Source organism: Scomber japonicus, chromosome 2 (genome assembly GCF_027409825.1).
Source record: "Scomber japonicus isolate fScoJap1 chromosome 2, fScoJap1.pri, whole genome shotgun sequence".
NCBI classification, from domain to species: Eukaryota; Metazoa; Chordata; class Actinopteri; order Scombriformes; family Scombridae; genus Scomber; species Scomber japonicus.
The window spans coordinates 5,617,782-5,633,301 of NC_070579.1; the positions used below are offsets into that span (position 1 = coordinate 5,617,782).

The 15,520-nt window shown below is 41.5% G+C and overlaps 1 protein-coding gene across 2 annotated transcripts; it reads left to right on the top strand.

Annotated features, from left to right (window-relative positions):
• The first annotated feature begins 1,464 nt into the window (after window positions 1–1,464).
• Window positions 1,465–13,421, top strand: sp2 (sp2 transcription factor). 2 transcript variants are annotated; one of them, XM_053331429.1, is made up of 8 exons: window positions 1,465–1,537; window positions 6,509–6,585; window positions 7,094–7,840; window positions 8,298–8,516; window positions 9,322–9,631; window positions 10,640–10,817; window positions 11,750–11,943; window positions 12,061–13,421. In XM_053331429.1, exons 1-8 carry the CDS (start codon window positions 1,531–1,533, stop codon window positions 12,159–12,161), a joined length of 1,833 nt encoding a protein of 610 aa, XP_053187404.1. In that variant the 5' UTR covers window positions 1,465–1,530; the 3' UTR covers window positions 12,162–13,421. The 2 variants fall into 2 exon arrangements, with proteins under 2 accessions (XP_053187404.1, XP_053187413.1); XM_053331438.1 differs by having other exon boundaries at window positions 1,513–1,537; window positions 6,517–6,585.
• Window positions 13,422–15,520: the final 2,099 nt, after the last annotated feature.

Consider the following 15,520-nt stretch of genomic DNA (forward strand, 5'->3'; position numbering starts at 1 on the left):
AGCTAGTTTATACTACTTTATATACAGTTAGCTAGTTTACACTACTTTATATACAGTTAGCTAGTTTATATTACTTTATATACAGTTAGCTAGTTTAGTCCAGTGGTTCCCAACCTAGGGGTGGGGCCCCTCCAAAGGGTCAGCAGATAAATGTGAAAGGTGGTGAGATGATTAATGGGAGAGGAAAGAAGAAAGAACTAAGTTCTGATACACAAATGTGTTTTCAGTTTTTGGACTTTTTCTCTAATCTTTGATTTTTGCTGAAATATTGGATCATTTGAACATTTATTGAAATGAAACCATGTGAGAAGTTTAGAGGGAAAAATCACTATTTGGAGGAGCTGTTAACAACTCATATGGGGCTTTTCCATTACACAGTTCTAGCACTACTCTGTTTGACTCGACTTGACTACTCGTTTTTTTTGCTCTTCCATCAGGGATAGTACCTGGTACCTGGTACTTTTTTAGTCTGCTCTGGCGAGGTTCCAAGTGAGTCGAGCCGATACTAAAATGTGACGTCAACAGACTGCCGGCCGCTGATTGGTCAGAGAATGTAGTGTCATTACTGGAAGAGTCGTCCCACACAAGAATCAAAACCCGGCATTTTTAAATACCGGCAACAATAGTTATAGGGAGTTTCGTGACTCGGTGTAGTTTGGCTCCTATGCACAAACTACACCATAATCCTTCGATGAGGTGCAGACATGTTTGTGTTGTGTATAAAACTTTGTCACGGCTGTTATAATCCCTTTACACTGCCCACCACTGCCTGCTCCTCTTATTTGAACCCTGGGACGGTTTAAACAGGTCTTAAAGCTCATTGATCAGCGCGGTTGTCATTCCTGTTTTGACCGAACTGTCCCTCAAAACTCTCATTGGCCGTTGGGGAAAGTTAACCCTTACATAGCCTACTGTCTCGACACCATTTCACATTCATAAATTGAATTCCCTATTAGTCATTAATACATGTTTGATTGACAAACGGAATTCTGAAATGTGTATATGGTGTTTTTACAGCTCTCAAGTGTAAAAATGGGCTAAATTTGTCCCTGAACAGCATATAAGGGTTAAATACTTCAAAATTATACTTGGGTGAGTGTACTTAGTTACTGTAGTGTTCGCCCACTACTGCCTGCTCCTCTTATTTGAACCCTGGGACGTTTTAAACACGTCTTAAAGCTCATTGATCAGCGCGGTTGTCATTCTCATTTTGACCGAACTGCCCCTCAAAACTCGCATTGGCCGTTGGGGACGTCAGTGAAACGGCTCCGCTGCTTTCCGGAGAGGTCCCGCCCCCCTCCTCGCCTAACCACGACACCCGATTGGTTGAGCCGTCATCCATCGATTGACGTAGCGAAACGGCGCGTTGCGATTGGCCGAGTCGAATTTCAATCAGGAACGACAGCTCCAGGCGATTGATCGGAGGGGCCGTCGCTCACGCAGCCATTGTCCGGGGATTGGTGCAGCAGCGCGGGCGGACTCCTCCAAGCGGGCTCGGTCTTCAAGGCTCAACGGAGAGCGAATGTCGTCATGAGCGGTGGGTAGGAATTAAAACATTGGTGTTTATATTACATTCTGTGCTTCGTTTAAAACATGATATTTATTGTGAGCGGAGAGGAGGTGGAGGAGGAGGTTGCAACACCGATGTGGTGCAAATGAGTATATTTTTTAAGCGGGTGACTCTCCGGCTTGTGGTGTGAAGCAAAAAAAAAAAAAAAAAAAAAAAAAAAGAAGCAACGCACTTCCGGAAAACGGCTGCCTTCTTTTCTTTTTTTTCCTCTCTCTCTCTCTCTCTCTCTTTTTTTTAATCAAAGAGAGTTTGACTTGCTAGCTGAGTAAAACAGCTGCTACTTCTTGTTGTGTTAAAAAAAAATCTTTAAAAACACAACAAGTCAAATCCTCCATAACATGCACACATGCACGGTGCAGGTACCCGGCCCAAACTAAGCTCCACTCGGATCAAATCAGCTTAACTTAGCCGCTAGCCCCTTGGTTAGTTATTAGCCTCGCTGCTAATGCTATCTGCACAATTTCAAGGCCCTCTTTTTTCCCCCCCCTCTTTTATTTCCTCGCTCTTTCTCTTTATGTGTTATTACTCGCAGTTGCTGTTAAAGACACATGTGCATTTGCTGGTGGTTCTTGTAGAAAAATGAAATTAAGAAGTAAAAGGGTTCATTGTTGTGAAGATATCTGCTGACTTAGCAGCGCTGTGTGCCACAACACATCCACGTTAGTATGTGTTCATAAATGTGTCTAAGCTTTATAGAGAGATATAGAGGCTGTGGAAGTTTAAAGGAAAGGTTCGTAGTTTTTACAAGTGTGTCTTTAAACAGCAGCAAGGCACCGAAAGTGAAGATTAAAGTGTGTTTTTGTTGCTGTAATCATTCTTCCTGTTCATACTGTTTTGAAGAGCCCTTCGTAATGTACTTACAATGGAAGTGATGGAGGACTAAATCTACTGTTATGTGTAAAAAAAATGTATTTAAAAGTTGATCTGAAGCTAAAATGAAGCTTCAGTCGTCCAAATGAGTCAAATCAAGTCTTCTATGTTTCAATGTTACAGTGTTTTTAATGCTAAAGTCCCTCTTTTTGTTACTATACTTCCACAACAGCTCAACAGGGGAACACAAAGAGGAGATATGATGATAAAAAGATTGTAAATGTGTCAGATATGCATTTGATATGACTTTTAAAATGAAACTGTGTGGACAGACTGTGGATTTTGACCCTTTAAACCTTAACCCATCATCACTTCACATTGTAAGTTTCCTGGTTGTGTTTCCTGTTGAGCTGTGGTGGAAGTATAGTAACAAAAAAAGGGACTTTGGTACTAAAAACACTGTAACGTTGAAACATAGAAGAGTTCATTTGACTTATTTGGACGACTGAAGCTTCATTTTAGCATTCAGATCAACTTTTAAATACTTGTTTACACAGAAGGACGACGGATGTGGATTTTGTCCTCCATCACTTCCATTGTAAACATGATGAAGGGGTCTTCTATCGGTCAGTATGAACAGGAGGAATGATTACAGCTAGCTTAAACTCTCATCGGAGCTCCTGAGTCTGACTGCTGTTTTTTTTTAAGGTACCAGCTGCTTACTTGATGAGTAGCAAGAAGAGAGGAAGTGGTGTCTGTTTGGTTTTTTTTTTTGAGTCAGTGTAAAGGTCGATCTTGATAGATGAGGTGGAAGACTTCAGCAGTGTGTTGGTTGTATTTCAGATATTGTTTGGGTTGAGTGTAGCTGTGATGGAGCTTCAGTTTTGGGTCTTTTCTGATCGTTACTTTGGGCTCACAAACCTGCTGATGATCGTATGTGTCCTCTTTCTTTCTTTCTTTCTTTCTTTCTTGTCTTTTTATTATTATACAAATGCTTTTCTATCTGACTGGACTGTAATGGTTGTATATAAGAGGCACAGTCTGCTTTAATGCTGACTGGACTTTGAGGAAAGCAGATGATTTTGGTACTTTCCGACCCCCCCTCTCCCCCCCAACGCTCCACTTCTTCCTCCCCTCCAGCCGGCTCTCGTACACTTGTCGCTTCTTCGTCTGCTGTGTGGTTGTCATGTGGTTACGATCAAACCCTCGTGCTCAGCTGATGTCCTTAAAATACGACAAACATCTTTCTGATCATTTTTCACTTTGTTTTCTAATGTTCATGACTTGTCTGATGTTGGGACTGTTTGTGGAGTTAAACCTTAAAATAACCTCTGAGCTCTACGTCCACTTTATAAAACACACAATCTGCCTGCTTTTAATCTGCAAATGTATCAGTTACAGATTATATATGTAGGATATATATTTAAAACAAGCTGTGATTGCACTCAAATCATATATATAGTCTCATATTTAACCTTTTTTTTTTGTTTAACCCTCCTGTTGTACTCGAGTCAAGGGAGGAAGGGAGGAAGAAGGAAGGAAAGAAGGAAGGTAGGAGGGATGGAGGAAATAAGGAAGGTAGGAGGGAGGGAGGGAGGGAGGAAAGAAGGAAGGTAGGAGGGAGGAAAGAAGGAAGGAAGGGGATAGAGGAAGGAAGGAAGGAGGGATGGAGGAAATAAGGAAAGAAGGAAGGTAGGAGGGCGGGAGGAAAGAAGGAAGGAGGGCGGGAGGAAAGAAGGAAGGAGGGAGGGAGGAAAGAAAGAAGGTAGGAGGGAAGAAAGAAGGAAGGAAGAAAAGGGGTTAGAGGGAGGAAGGAGGGATGGAGGAAATAAGGAAAGAAGGAAGGTAGGAGGGAGGGAGGAAAGAAGGAAGGAGGGAGGGAGGGAGGGAGAAAGGAAAAGAGAAGGGAGGAAAGGAAGGAAAGAGAGAGAAGGAGGAAAGAAGGAAGGAAGGAGGGAGGAAGGAAGAAAAGAGGATGGAGTAAGGAAAGAAGGAAGGGAGGAAAGAGAGAAGGAGGAAGGAAGGATTCGGTTATCGTGGCTTTTTCATATCGCGGTATACCTTCAACACGGTTATCATCCCATGACTAGTTTCACTCTTCCTTTTCTTAAAACAGCTCAGTCGTTATCGTGGTGTAGATTATTGTTGTCGGAGCGCCAAACAAATCCCACTGAATTACCTTTAAAGAGACGTACTGTGGTTCCAACAACAGTACTTAATGTGACCAGAAACATCCGTGGTTTGAGCATCTGTAGGTTTACGACCAGATCCTCAACAGCAGAGATAGAAAACCAGTAATATTACAGATTTTAACTCTATTTATTACTTTATTGATGACTTTTATATCGGTTCATATGTTGTCCGATATAGATATTTATTTATTTAAGGTCATGTAGACGGCGTTGTTCTGTATATTTGAGCCTTTGTCTTAACCCTTAAACAGGCAGGAGTGGAAAATTAGATGTAAAAAATCCTTACTAGTTATGTCATTTGCACCTAAAGGAAGGAAGGTAGGAAGGAAGGAAGGAAGGAAGGAATGGAGGGAGTGAGGGAAGAAGGAAGGAAAGGAGGGAGGAATGAAGGTAGAAAGGAAAGGAGGGAAGAAGGAAGGAAAGGAGGAAGGAATGAAGGTAGAAAGGAAAGGAGGGAAGAAGGAAGGAAAGGAGGGAGGAAGGGAGGAAGAAGGAAGGAAAGGAAGGAAAGGAAGGGAGGAGGAAGGAAGGAAGGAAGGAAGGGTTGGAAAAAAGGAAGGAAGTAAGGGAGGAAAGAAGGAACAGTCAAAACAGATGAAGGAAGGACAGATGAAGGAAGGACAGATGAAGGAAGGAAGGACAGATGAAGGAAGGAAGGAAGGAAGGACAGAGGAAGGACCCGGGAGGACGACACAAAGGTTAAAGAGTCTGTATCTCCTGGTGCACGTTGCCTGTTTAAGGGTTAACTCAAGTTATGTATTAATATATCCTTAAGTTAATATTTATATATATGTACGGATGTTTTTTTCATTTATAGTTATTTATAATTTGTGAAGTTTCCCATTTCACAGCACTGATGTCATTTATACAGTAAAGTTTACTGTTAAACATCACATATCTTTGTCATAAGTGTTTGATAACTGTATTCTGTATATATAAGATTATTGGCCAATACAGTATCAGCATCAGCATGAGCTCCAAAATCCAGTATCCAGCCCCCGAGTGTTAATGCTTCTTATTTACATCTCAGACATGAAATTAAACGTCTGCAGTGATACTAAAAAAAAGAGACAATATGTAAATGTAAATGTACTTTATTTATACAGCCCTTTACAACAGTCCTTTCGGTGTACCAAAGTACTTTACAGCAGGTAATGAATAAAGAGAGGAATAAGTAAAAACCATTAAAAACAATAAAATAACAGTGAAGGCAATAATTAAATACTTGTTTGAATCAGTTTCTAAGTGTTTTCAATGATTGATATTAAGAAAATAGGTTTAACACACATAAAAACTTGATTTAAAGGCAAAATACACCCAATTAATACCATAAATAGATGAATTAGCTCCTATACTGATATTACTAGATGTGAGAGATCCACATTAAATACCTTTTCTAAGTCACAGTAGTTAATATAATGTAATTAAATGTTAACAGTACATATAATATAAATAAACAGGGATATAAATGTCTGTGTGAAAGTCTCCACTACGGCTGAACTAATTATTTATCTGCTTGATTAGGTTTTCGATTTATTGATTTGACTATAAAATATAAAAAGTCTAAAAACCCTAAAAAAATGTTCATGTAGGACACAAGAAAGCTTCAAATCTGCTCATTAGAGACTGAAACCAGCAAATGTTTGACTTTTTTTTTTCTTGCTATAGTTATATGAATTTCCTGATTACTATAAGTGATGATAATTACACAGCTGGTCTTCTCTAGATGCGTTTGGGTTCAGTAGGAATTTCCAGTGCTGGTCTCGAACAGACAAACTGCTGAAAATAGATGCTGCCTGAATCTGACTCTCTGTGTGTGTGTGTGTGTGTGTGTGTGTGTGTGTGTGTGTGTGTGTGTGTGTGTGTGTGTGTGTGTGTGTGTGTGTGTGTGTGTGTGTGTGTGTGTGTGTGTGTGTGTGTGTGTGTGTGTTTCCAGAACAACAGGACAGCATGGCCACCACTGTTGCTGTCAGTCCCAGCGAATACCTTCAGCCCTCCACCGCCGCCACACAAGTGAGTAACAGTCGAGTCCTCGGCCTTTTCTGAGCCGGGATCGAACTTTAAGAGAGATTTAGTGTTTTTTTTTTTTACTGTATGTGAAAAAAACTAGTGAATTTACTCCTTAACCTTTACATACGGTTCATATTCTGACTCATAATTAGTCTCTCTACACCAGGGATGTCAAACATGTGGCCCAGGGGCCAGATCTGGCCCACCGAGGGGTCCAATACGGCCCACTTTCCTTATTCCTCCCTTCCTTCCTTTCTATCTTCTTTTTCTTCCTTCCTTCCTTTCTGTCTTCTTTCTTTACCGTCTTCTTTTTTCTTGATTTCTTTCCACCTGTCATTCCTTCCTTCTTTCCTGTCTTTGTTCCCTTCCTTCCTTCCTTCCTTCCTTCCTTCCTTCCTTCCTTCTTTACCGTCTTCTTTTTCTTTATTTCCTTCCATCTGTCATTCCTCCCTACCTACCAGAGCCGTCCTCTGCTGTATCTGAGCGGTCTGTCTTGTGTTCCTCTCCGCAGGACACTCAGCCCTCTCCTCTGGCCCTCCTGGCTGCCACCTGCAGTAAAATCGGCCCCCCTGCTGCTCAGGCTCCCGTCACCTCTCCTCCAGCTCAGCCGCAGCCTCGCAGGCTCCTCCCTATAAAGCCGGCTCCGATCGCCCCCGCCCCGCCCAAAAACCTGGGCTTCCTGTCAACCAAGGGCAATGTGATCCAGCTCCCTGCCGGTTTGGGCTCCACGGCCTCCGGCAGCCCCATCGTGCTCACGATCCAGCAGAGCCCGGCTCGCACCAACACCGCCGCCCCCGCCAACATCCAGTACCAGATGATGCCTCAGATCCAAGGGGCCCAGACCATCCAGATGATGCCACAGGGGGGTCAGATCCAGCTCATACCGGGCACCAACCAGGCCATCATCACCACCCCCATGACGGTGCCGGCGCCGGCGGCCGCCACCGCTCCCATCACGCCACAGAAGACAGTGGCCATCAAACCCTCGCCCAAAATACGGAAGTCAAACAACACCGCCGCCAACATGGTGCAGCTCCCCGGGGGGCTCACGCTGCCGATCAACGTGGCCACAGGAGAGGTGGGCGGGACTCAGATCATCACGGAGACGACGGCGGCAGCTCCCGCTTCAGGAAAGGGACGACGAGGGAGGAAGAAGAAAGTGGTTCTGGCTGCTCAGCCTCCTCCTGCACAGGCGGCCTCGCCTCCCCCGGAGCAGATGGAGACGATCCTGATAGAAGCTGGAGACAACATCATCCAGGTAGAGTTAACCTTCAATCTCACTTACAATTTATTACGACTTTTCTATTATTTCTACTCACCAATGTAATTCCTGTCAACACTAATCGATTATATCTGCCGATCAATGAATTCACTAATTGGTGCAGCTCTTCTCAAATGTGAATATTCTTTGGTTTCTTTTTGTTTGACAGTAAACCGAACATCTTTAAATTTGGACAAGAAAAGACATTTAAGGACAGCGTATCAGACTGTAGGGAGCAGTTCAGATTTACGTTTTATGGACCAAACAACTCATCGACTAATCTTTTGATTATTTTCTCGCTTAATCGAGTATATTTTTGGTCCATAAAATGTCAGAAAATGGTGATAAAATTAATAAAATAATCATTAGTTGAAGCCAAAACTCCAACCCAACATCCTTCTCGTACATCAGCAGCTGCCTCCCCTCTCACAGTCTCTCTTTTCTGTATTAACAGGCAGGAAACAACCTGCTGATCGTTCAGAGTCCCGGACAGCCAGCCATGGTGCAGCAGGTCCAGCTGGTCCAACCCAAACACGAGTCTCCGGTGGTCCAGATCCCCCAGCAGGCCCTGAAGGTGGTTCAGGCCGCCTCCGCCACACTGCCGCAAGTCCCGCAGAGACAGTCGGTGCCCTCCAACCTGCAGGTCGCCACGGCAGACCCGACACCCACACAGGTATTCATCCACACACCCAGTAAACAGACACAGTTAGCTGGAGACTAGCTGGTGAACATAGTGGAGTATTTAGCAGCTAAAGAGCTCCAGATATTTCCCTCAGGAGTTGGTAGAGAGTAAAAACAGAGATAAAAGAGAGTGAATATTGGATTTATAGTCAGAAAAAACACAAGAAACACGACCTCCAGATGAATGATAATAGTCCCGTTTCCATTAAGGAAGTTCCGGTAAAATTTAGGAAGCAGGAACCAAACCAGACTCTGGAGGTGACGTAATCATTCTGCAACAGTTTATAGGAACTTATTTTGGCGTCACATCTCACTTTGAGTATACCCAATCAGCAAAGAGTCAACCTCAAGCCCCACCCGGGACTGTTTCGGGGCCACATGGAGTACCTAATCCCAAGGCAGGGATTCGTTTTGCCCCTCGTAGAAGTCCCAGGAGATTGTCCTTCAGGGGCTGGTAAAATTACCCCGGAGTTCCTGCAGTGGAACGGCCCTAATGTTGATTAGTTACTGCTTAAAAGGTGATGATATGTCAATGTTGTGTTCACTGCTTGTTTCCAATGAAAAGAAGAGGACAAAAAGTCAAAACAATGTGATGCTATTTAACTAAAAACTCACCTTTTTTCATTTAATTTTGGACTTTACAGCATGCATTGAAAATAATATTGGTTGTAGTTTTTCACAGTAGAGTTAGACATTAGCTAGAAGAAGAAGAAGTCAGCGATACGTCCTGATTATTAAGAACAATGTCAGTGTCTATGTTCATTATTCAGGAGCCTTAAACTCGTTCCTCTCCTCAGATCCTCTTCAAAACAGCATCGGGCGAGTGGCAGTCTGTTCAGATCCAGGACACGGTCTCCACGACGACGACTCCCACAACTTCCATTGTCACCACCACCACCTCCGCCTCCTCCCCGATGCCCACCGCCGGCACCAAGAGGACGCTGGCCGGGGGGCGTAAGGAGCGCACTCTGGCTAAAATCGCCCCGGCGGGAGGAATCATCGCGTTGAACCCGTCGCAGCTCTCGTCGGCGACCCAGGCGGTGCAGACGATCAGCATCAACGGGGTCCAGGTTCAGGGGGTTCCCGTCACCATAACGAACGCAGGAGGTGAGATGATGTTTGCTTTATAGACCTGAGATTGTAAACCTGAGTATAGGGTCACTTACAAAGAAAACTATAAACTGGGACCAGAATAATTTAATAGTGTTCTTTATTAACATATAATTTACTTCATCAGGTCAAAGGTCATATATTTAGACATCCATACACCCCAACAGGCTGACAGGTGTGGTTAAAACCATTGAACTCTCCCAGAATGATTAACAATTCAATAAAGTACATAAAAAAGAGCTGGAATACCAAGTCGCATACTACCACATCAAAAAGTATCACCAATATCAAAACATATATATGATAGTGATTATCCAAGTTCAACTAGTTAATTACTTATGATCATATAAAATACTGTTTCATTTTAACCTTTTCTACATAACTAAACTAACTATCTGCTTATCAATAAAAGACTCGACTTCCAGATGCCTTAGAAGTGGATCAGGGTCATAGTTGGTTTGTTGGACAGATGTAAAAGATATCTTTCGACATGTCAACTTATCTGGATTTCCACTATTTAAATGGCAGAGTAGCAGCTCTGGTTCAGGGAGAGAAGCTTTGCTGGAGCAACCGGACAAAACAACGGCTTACTATGAAACTGTGGCGGCACAAATTAGACTATGGCGGGCGGCCACAGTCTATATAATTAATGGGAAACATCACATTTAAAGATATTCAGTAGTAATCTTTCTTGTATGAAACAAAGTCTTAACACCAACAAATTGAAAACAAAACATCCTAACTGATCACATTTTGTAGCTTGGAGTAACTGTGGAGGCCTTCAAACTCTTAATCAACTCCAGATAGAAACCCCATCTGCTTTGAGCATGTTGTCAGTTCACTGCTTTCATGTGTCTGTATTATGTTAATGTCACCATTAATCATTAAATAGATTCTCAGTCGACGTTGGCTCTCACCACTGAACTCGTAGTCTAATTAGGAGCTTGGCAGCTCTGTGTGGAGCCCCGCTGCGTCTCTTACAGCATGTCTGTCTGTGTTTTTTAGGCCAGCAGCACCTGACCGTGCAGACGATGCAGGGGGGGGGGCTCCAGCTGGCGACGGCGCAGGGCCAGTCGGCCATCCAGGTGGATCAGACGCTGACTCTGGAGCTTCCTGGCCAGCCAGGAGAGAAGAAGCGACGCATGGCCTGCACCTGCCCGAACTGTAAAGACGCAGAAAAAAGGTGAGTGTGGCACCATTAGAGGTTATTCAGACACGAGGAACTGATGAAGATTTGATTGATTATGGGTGATGATCGACACATTATTGAAATATATAAAATAAATGTGTCCAAATTTTACTTTTGGCTCATCTGCTAATTTGTACTTTGGCAGGTTTTCAAGGGTTTGGAGTGAAACACTCACAAAATACACCAGAATGGATTTATAGTTTGATACCTTTCTTATATTTAGAGATCATTTTTACTTTATTTCATCATTATTATCATTAGATACCTGCTCTTTAACATTTGTGTAATAAATAGGTAAATCAAATTTGTGGTTGAGGGAGCAAAGATTTGTTTTCTTAATGTTAAAAACTAAATGACAGATATGCCATCTCTTATAAACAATTCATTCAAAATCCCTTTTTAAATGTACTTAATGGTTTCTGGGGAGGTTTTTTTGGCATGAATTTCATATTTTCAAGGTTTAATGTCCCTTTTGTGCAGTTGGTAAGATTTAATGCCATCTAGTGGTGAGTTTGCAGATTGCAGCCAGAGGAATATCCCTCCCTCTTGAAACGTGTTGGAGAATTTGCAGTGGTCAAGAAACTTGTGCTACAATACAAAGGCCCTCTATAGAGCTAGTGTTTAGTTTGTCCATTCTGGGCCACTGTAGGAACATGGCAGTGGAAGCAGACCTGCCCTCTATATAAATATACAGGGTTTAATTCTCAGCCAACAAAAACACAACGGTTCTCATTTCTGGGCGATTATACACTAATTGAAACATAGTTATGAATATTATATAACATTTCTAGATGACACTAAATTATACATACTAGACCTTTAAAGACTCCTTTGATGCTAAAACCAATGCAGTTATGTTATGGGGTAATTAGTCACCTCTACCCTGATTATCTTACTGTGTGTGTTTTCGTGTGAACTCTGTGCAGGCCCGGCGAGGTGGGGAAGAGAAAGCACATCTGCCACGTCCCAGGCTGTGAGAAGACCTTCAGGAAAACGTCACTGCTCAGAGCTCACGTCCGGCTGCACACCGGCGAGCGGCCCTTCGTCTGCAACTGGGTTTTCTGCGGGAAACGTTTCACGCGTAGCGACGAGCTGCAGCGGCACGCCAGGACGCACACAGGTCAGTCTAACTGTCACACACACACACACACACACTGAAACACACTGCACATGATGATTTCTAGCCTCTGATTATGACATTAAAAACCACTTTCTCTTTTTTTTGTTCCCCTCGCAGGAGACAAGCGCTTCGAATGCAGCCAGTGTCAGAAACGCTTCATGAGGAGCGACCACCTGACGAAGCATTACAAGACTCACATAAACACCAAGAACCTGTGAGCAGACAGACTCTCATAAACTTAAGACTGTGTTAGAGGAAGGAGGTGCGGAGGAGGAGAGCTTATACCAAGAGGGAGTGTCTGTGACTTGTCCCATAGTGGGACATACTCCAAAAAAAAAAAAGAAGAAAAAAAGTCTGTATATCTCTTCTCTCACTCCTCTGGGACACTTCGTAGAGTGGTGCACAAAACAAATCCTTCCTGGTGGACTTAAAACTGATCCAGCAAATTTATTAATAATAGTTTGTTTTTTGTTTTTTTTCCCTGGTCTGAGCGGAGACCAGCACCAGCTCCGCCTGAAAAGATGATGAGATGATGGCGTTGAGGCCTCAGACACACATGCTCGACTCTACTTGCTTATTTATGAACTTCTCTGAGGGAAGATTTCCCCACAGATGATTATTCAGATGCCAAAACACCCAACACCCAACACCCACAGTACTCCAGTCACAGTTTCCCTTCTTTGTCTTCTATTTGTTTTTTTTATTCCCTCAACTTCTGATTGGTTTTACTTGCACACGTTTTATTTATATATATATTTACACATTTCTTTGTTGAACGACAGGAGCTCCCAGAAATTGGCATCAAACAAATTCGACACAAGAATTGTAAATTTAACAGAATAATTCATTATTTTACCTCAGACAAAGATAGTTTTGTTTTAAGCTGTTTGTGTTTCAACAGTCTGCTGATTTAAAAACTTGTATACCCAAAAACGTTGGGGACCATTAAATGAAATTCACTGGACAAAACTGTTGAAAACCTTTGACATCAGTTTACATTAGCAAAATAATAAGTATGTATGTGCTTACCATACATAATATTAATAAAGTTAATAAACTATAACATTTTTCAATACAATTGTTAATTGTTTCACAAAATAGGGAATGTGGGAGATCTTAACATACAAAAAAATGAAACAGACTAAATGAGACTTCAAACTAGCAGGCTTAAACAGTTTACAGCAGAGATTAAAAAAAGCTGTAAAAAAAAAACTTTTACATATTAAAATGTAAATCTACATTTCTACTATCTGTAATCTACATGTATGTAAGTTGTAAAGCTTTGACGTGGATACAGATCAAGCTGTAAAGAGCGACCTGAGACCTGACATCTCTAATGGCAACGTTTCAGATCCTCAGAACAGCCAACAGCACCTCAGGCTCATAAAAAGGGTTTAATATGCAGTGAGGGACCAGAACTCACTGTGCCTTTAAAAAAAAAAAGAAAAAAAGTTGTTGTTCAAACTGTTTAAAAATTAGATTTTCCAGACAAATAGGGAACTTTTGGTATGTTTAAACTTAAAATAAAAAACACTTAACAACCCTGATGATTGAAAACAAATCTGATACACATTTAAACATGCTCAGAAAGGTTATAAATATTGTCTTGGAAATTTTGGGATGGAACGAGACAGTATTACAGAGGATTAAGAACTCTTAAAAAGATGATGTTTGGGCCTTTTTGAAGGGGTGTACTTCCCCTAATTTTCATTGGCACATCATATCTTTATTGTGGTGGAGAATTATTATGTATGATCACTATTGCAGTTGATGTCACACTGTGGACACGTATAATTGGAGAATAATAGGGGGCCTAGGATTGAACCCTGTGGAACACCAGATTTTAAAAAGAGCAACCCAAACGACTTCCAAAGTAATCAATCAGTATTTTATGATTAAAATATGATGAAAGGCTCCATTTAGATCATGGAGAACAGAGTTGACACCTTCTCAGTATCTTCAGTTGTAACAAAGGAGATTTTTAATGACATCTCAGTGGATCTCCAAAGCCTCAGATGACCACGAGGCATTAATCCGTTGTCCCGAGTAGTTTGATGAAAGTAAAGTTTATTTTTCATGTTTTAAATTATACCGACCTGATATTCTCCACCACAAGTCAAATACCTGCAGAAACATTCAGCTTTCTAGAAAAAAATCTTCATTTCCGGTCAATTGATGACTCTGGAAAAGGTCTCTTAGTGAAATGTAAGTAACAAGAGGAGTCGACCAACCTCCGCTGTCAAACCCCGCTCACACCTCCCTCCCTTTTTTCCTCCCCTGCTGGATTCAAACCAGGTTCCTACACACACACATTCGGTTATCCTTCTCTGGGATACCACAACGGGTACGCTTTCTTTTTTTAGGGCTGGGTATCGAATTTCAATCCTTTTTTTTTTTTTTTTTTTGTGGTCGACCGGTACTGAAGTGGGTCCATAGCGTTGAGTATTAAAGTCCTTGTTGAAGGTTGGTCAGATTCATGCTCTTTACTTCTTTGTTCTTCAATTTTATAGTTTTTTTGTGAATGAAATCCAATTTTTTTTACTAGTTTTAAACTTCAACAACATAACTTAAGCTTATTTTTGTTAACTATAAAACTGTTTTTTTACCTGTATATATTTTAAGGTATCGAAAGAAGAATAATTCACATACTGGTACCAGAAGTCAAATATGGCAACAGCACCACTATCCAAACCATTTTGAAATGATACCCAGCCCTACTATCTATCATCCTGTGTACTGATTTTTAAAAAAGACTAAATTCCAGGGTAACTCTGCTATTCTGCTTTACTCATGGTTTGCTTTCAGTGATTTGTCGCCTATGCATCGCTGTAAATCTTTTGGCCTGACTTGACAATCGTTTCACAAGATGCAAAAACTCGTCTTTTTTTTTTTTCTCTCCCAGCTATATGATAGCTTTAAATCTAAATCAACACTTGAGAACATTTTAATTAATGTTTTATTTGCGATACAGATGACCAGCATTAGGCCTACTGTACAGTATTCACACAAGTTACTTAAAACATACATATTTCTGTCTTGATATGTCGATGATGTACTGACTTATTTCGGTAACAGCTCATCAGTCAAGTCTGAACTTGTTTCCTTTTCATTTAAGAAATACACCAACTTATTTTATTGTCAGATAAGCCTTTTAGGTCAAAATTTAGAGTGGTGAACATCAGGCTGTAGCAGCTTTACTGTCTGTGTCGAAGGTTTTTTTGAGTTTTCACTGTGGCGTGTTTTAAATACTGTGACATACGTGTGTAATGAATGGTGCAGCCTGCTGAAGCAAACAACTGCTTGGCGCTTTGACCAAGAACTTAAGTCAAGTCAGATTTATTATTAAAAAAAGCACTTTTAACCAGTTTTCCCTCAAAGTGCTTCACAAGGGCGATGAATAATTTAGGTGGCCAATATTTGGTGTATTTTTTTTTTTTTTCCTCTTTTCAAAAATGTGTCAGGAGACATGCGATGCCATTTAGGATGGATAGACAGAGCCTGCTCATATTTATGTTTGTATTTTCATGTTTGAATATGTACATATACAGTGTGTGTCTGGTAGACACAGTAAATGTAG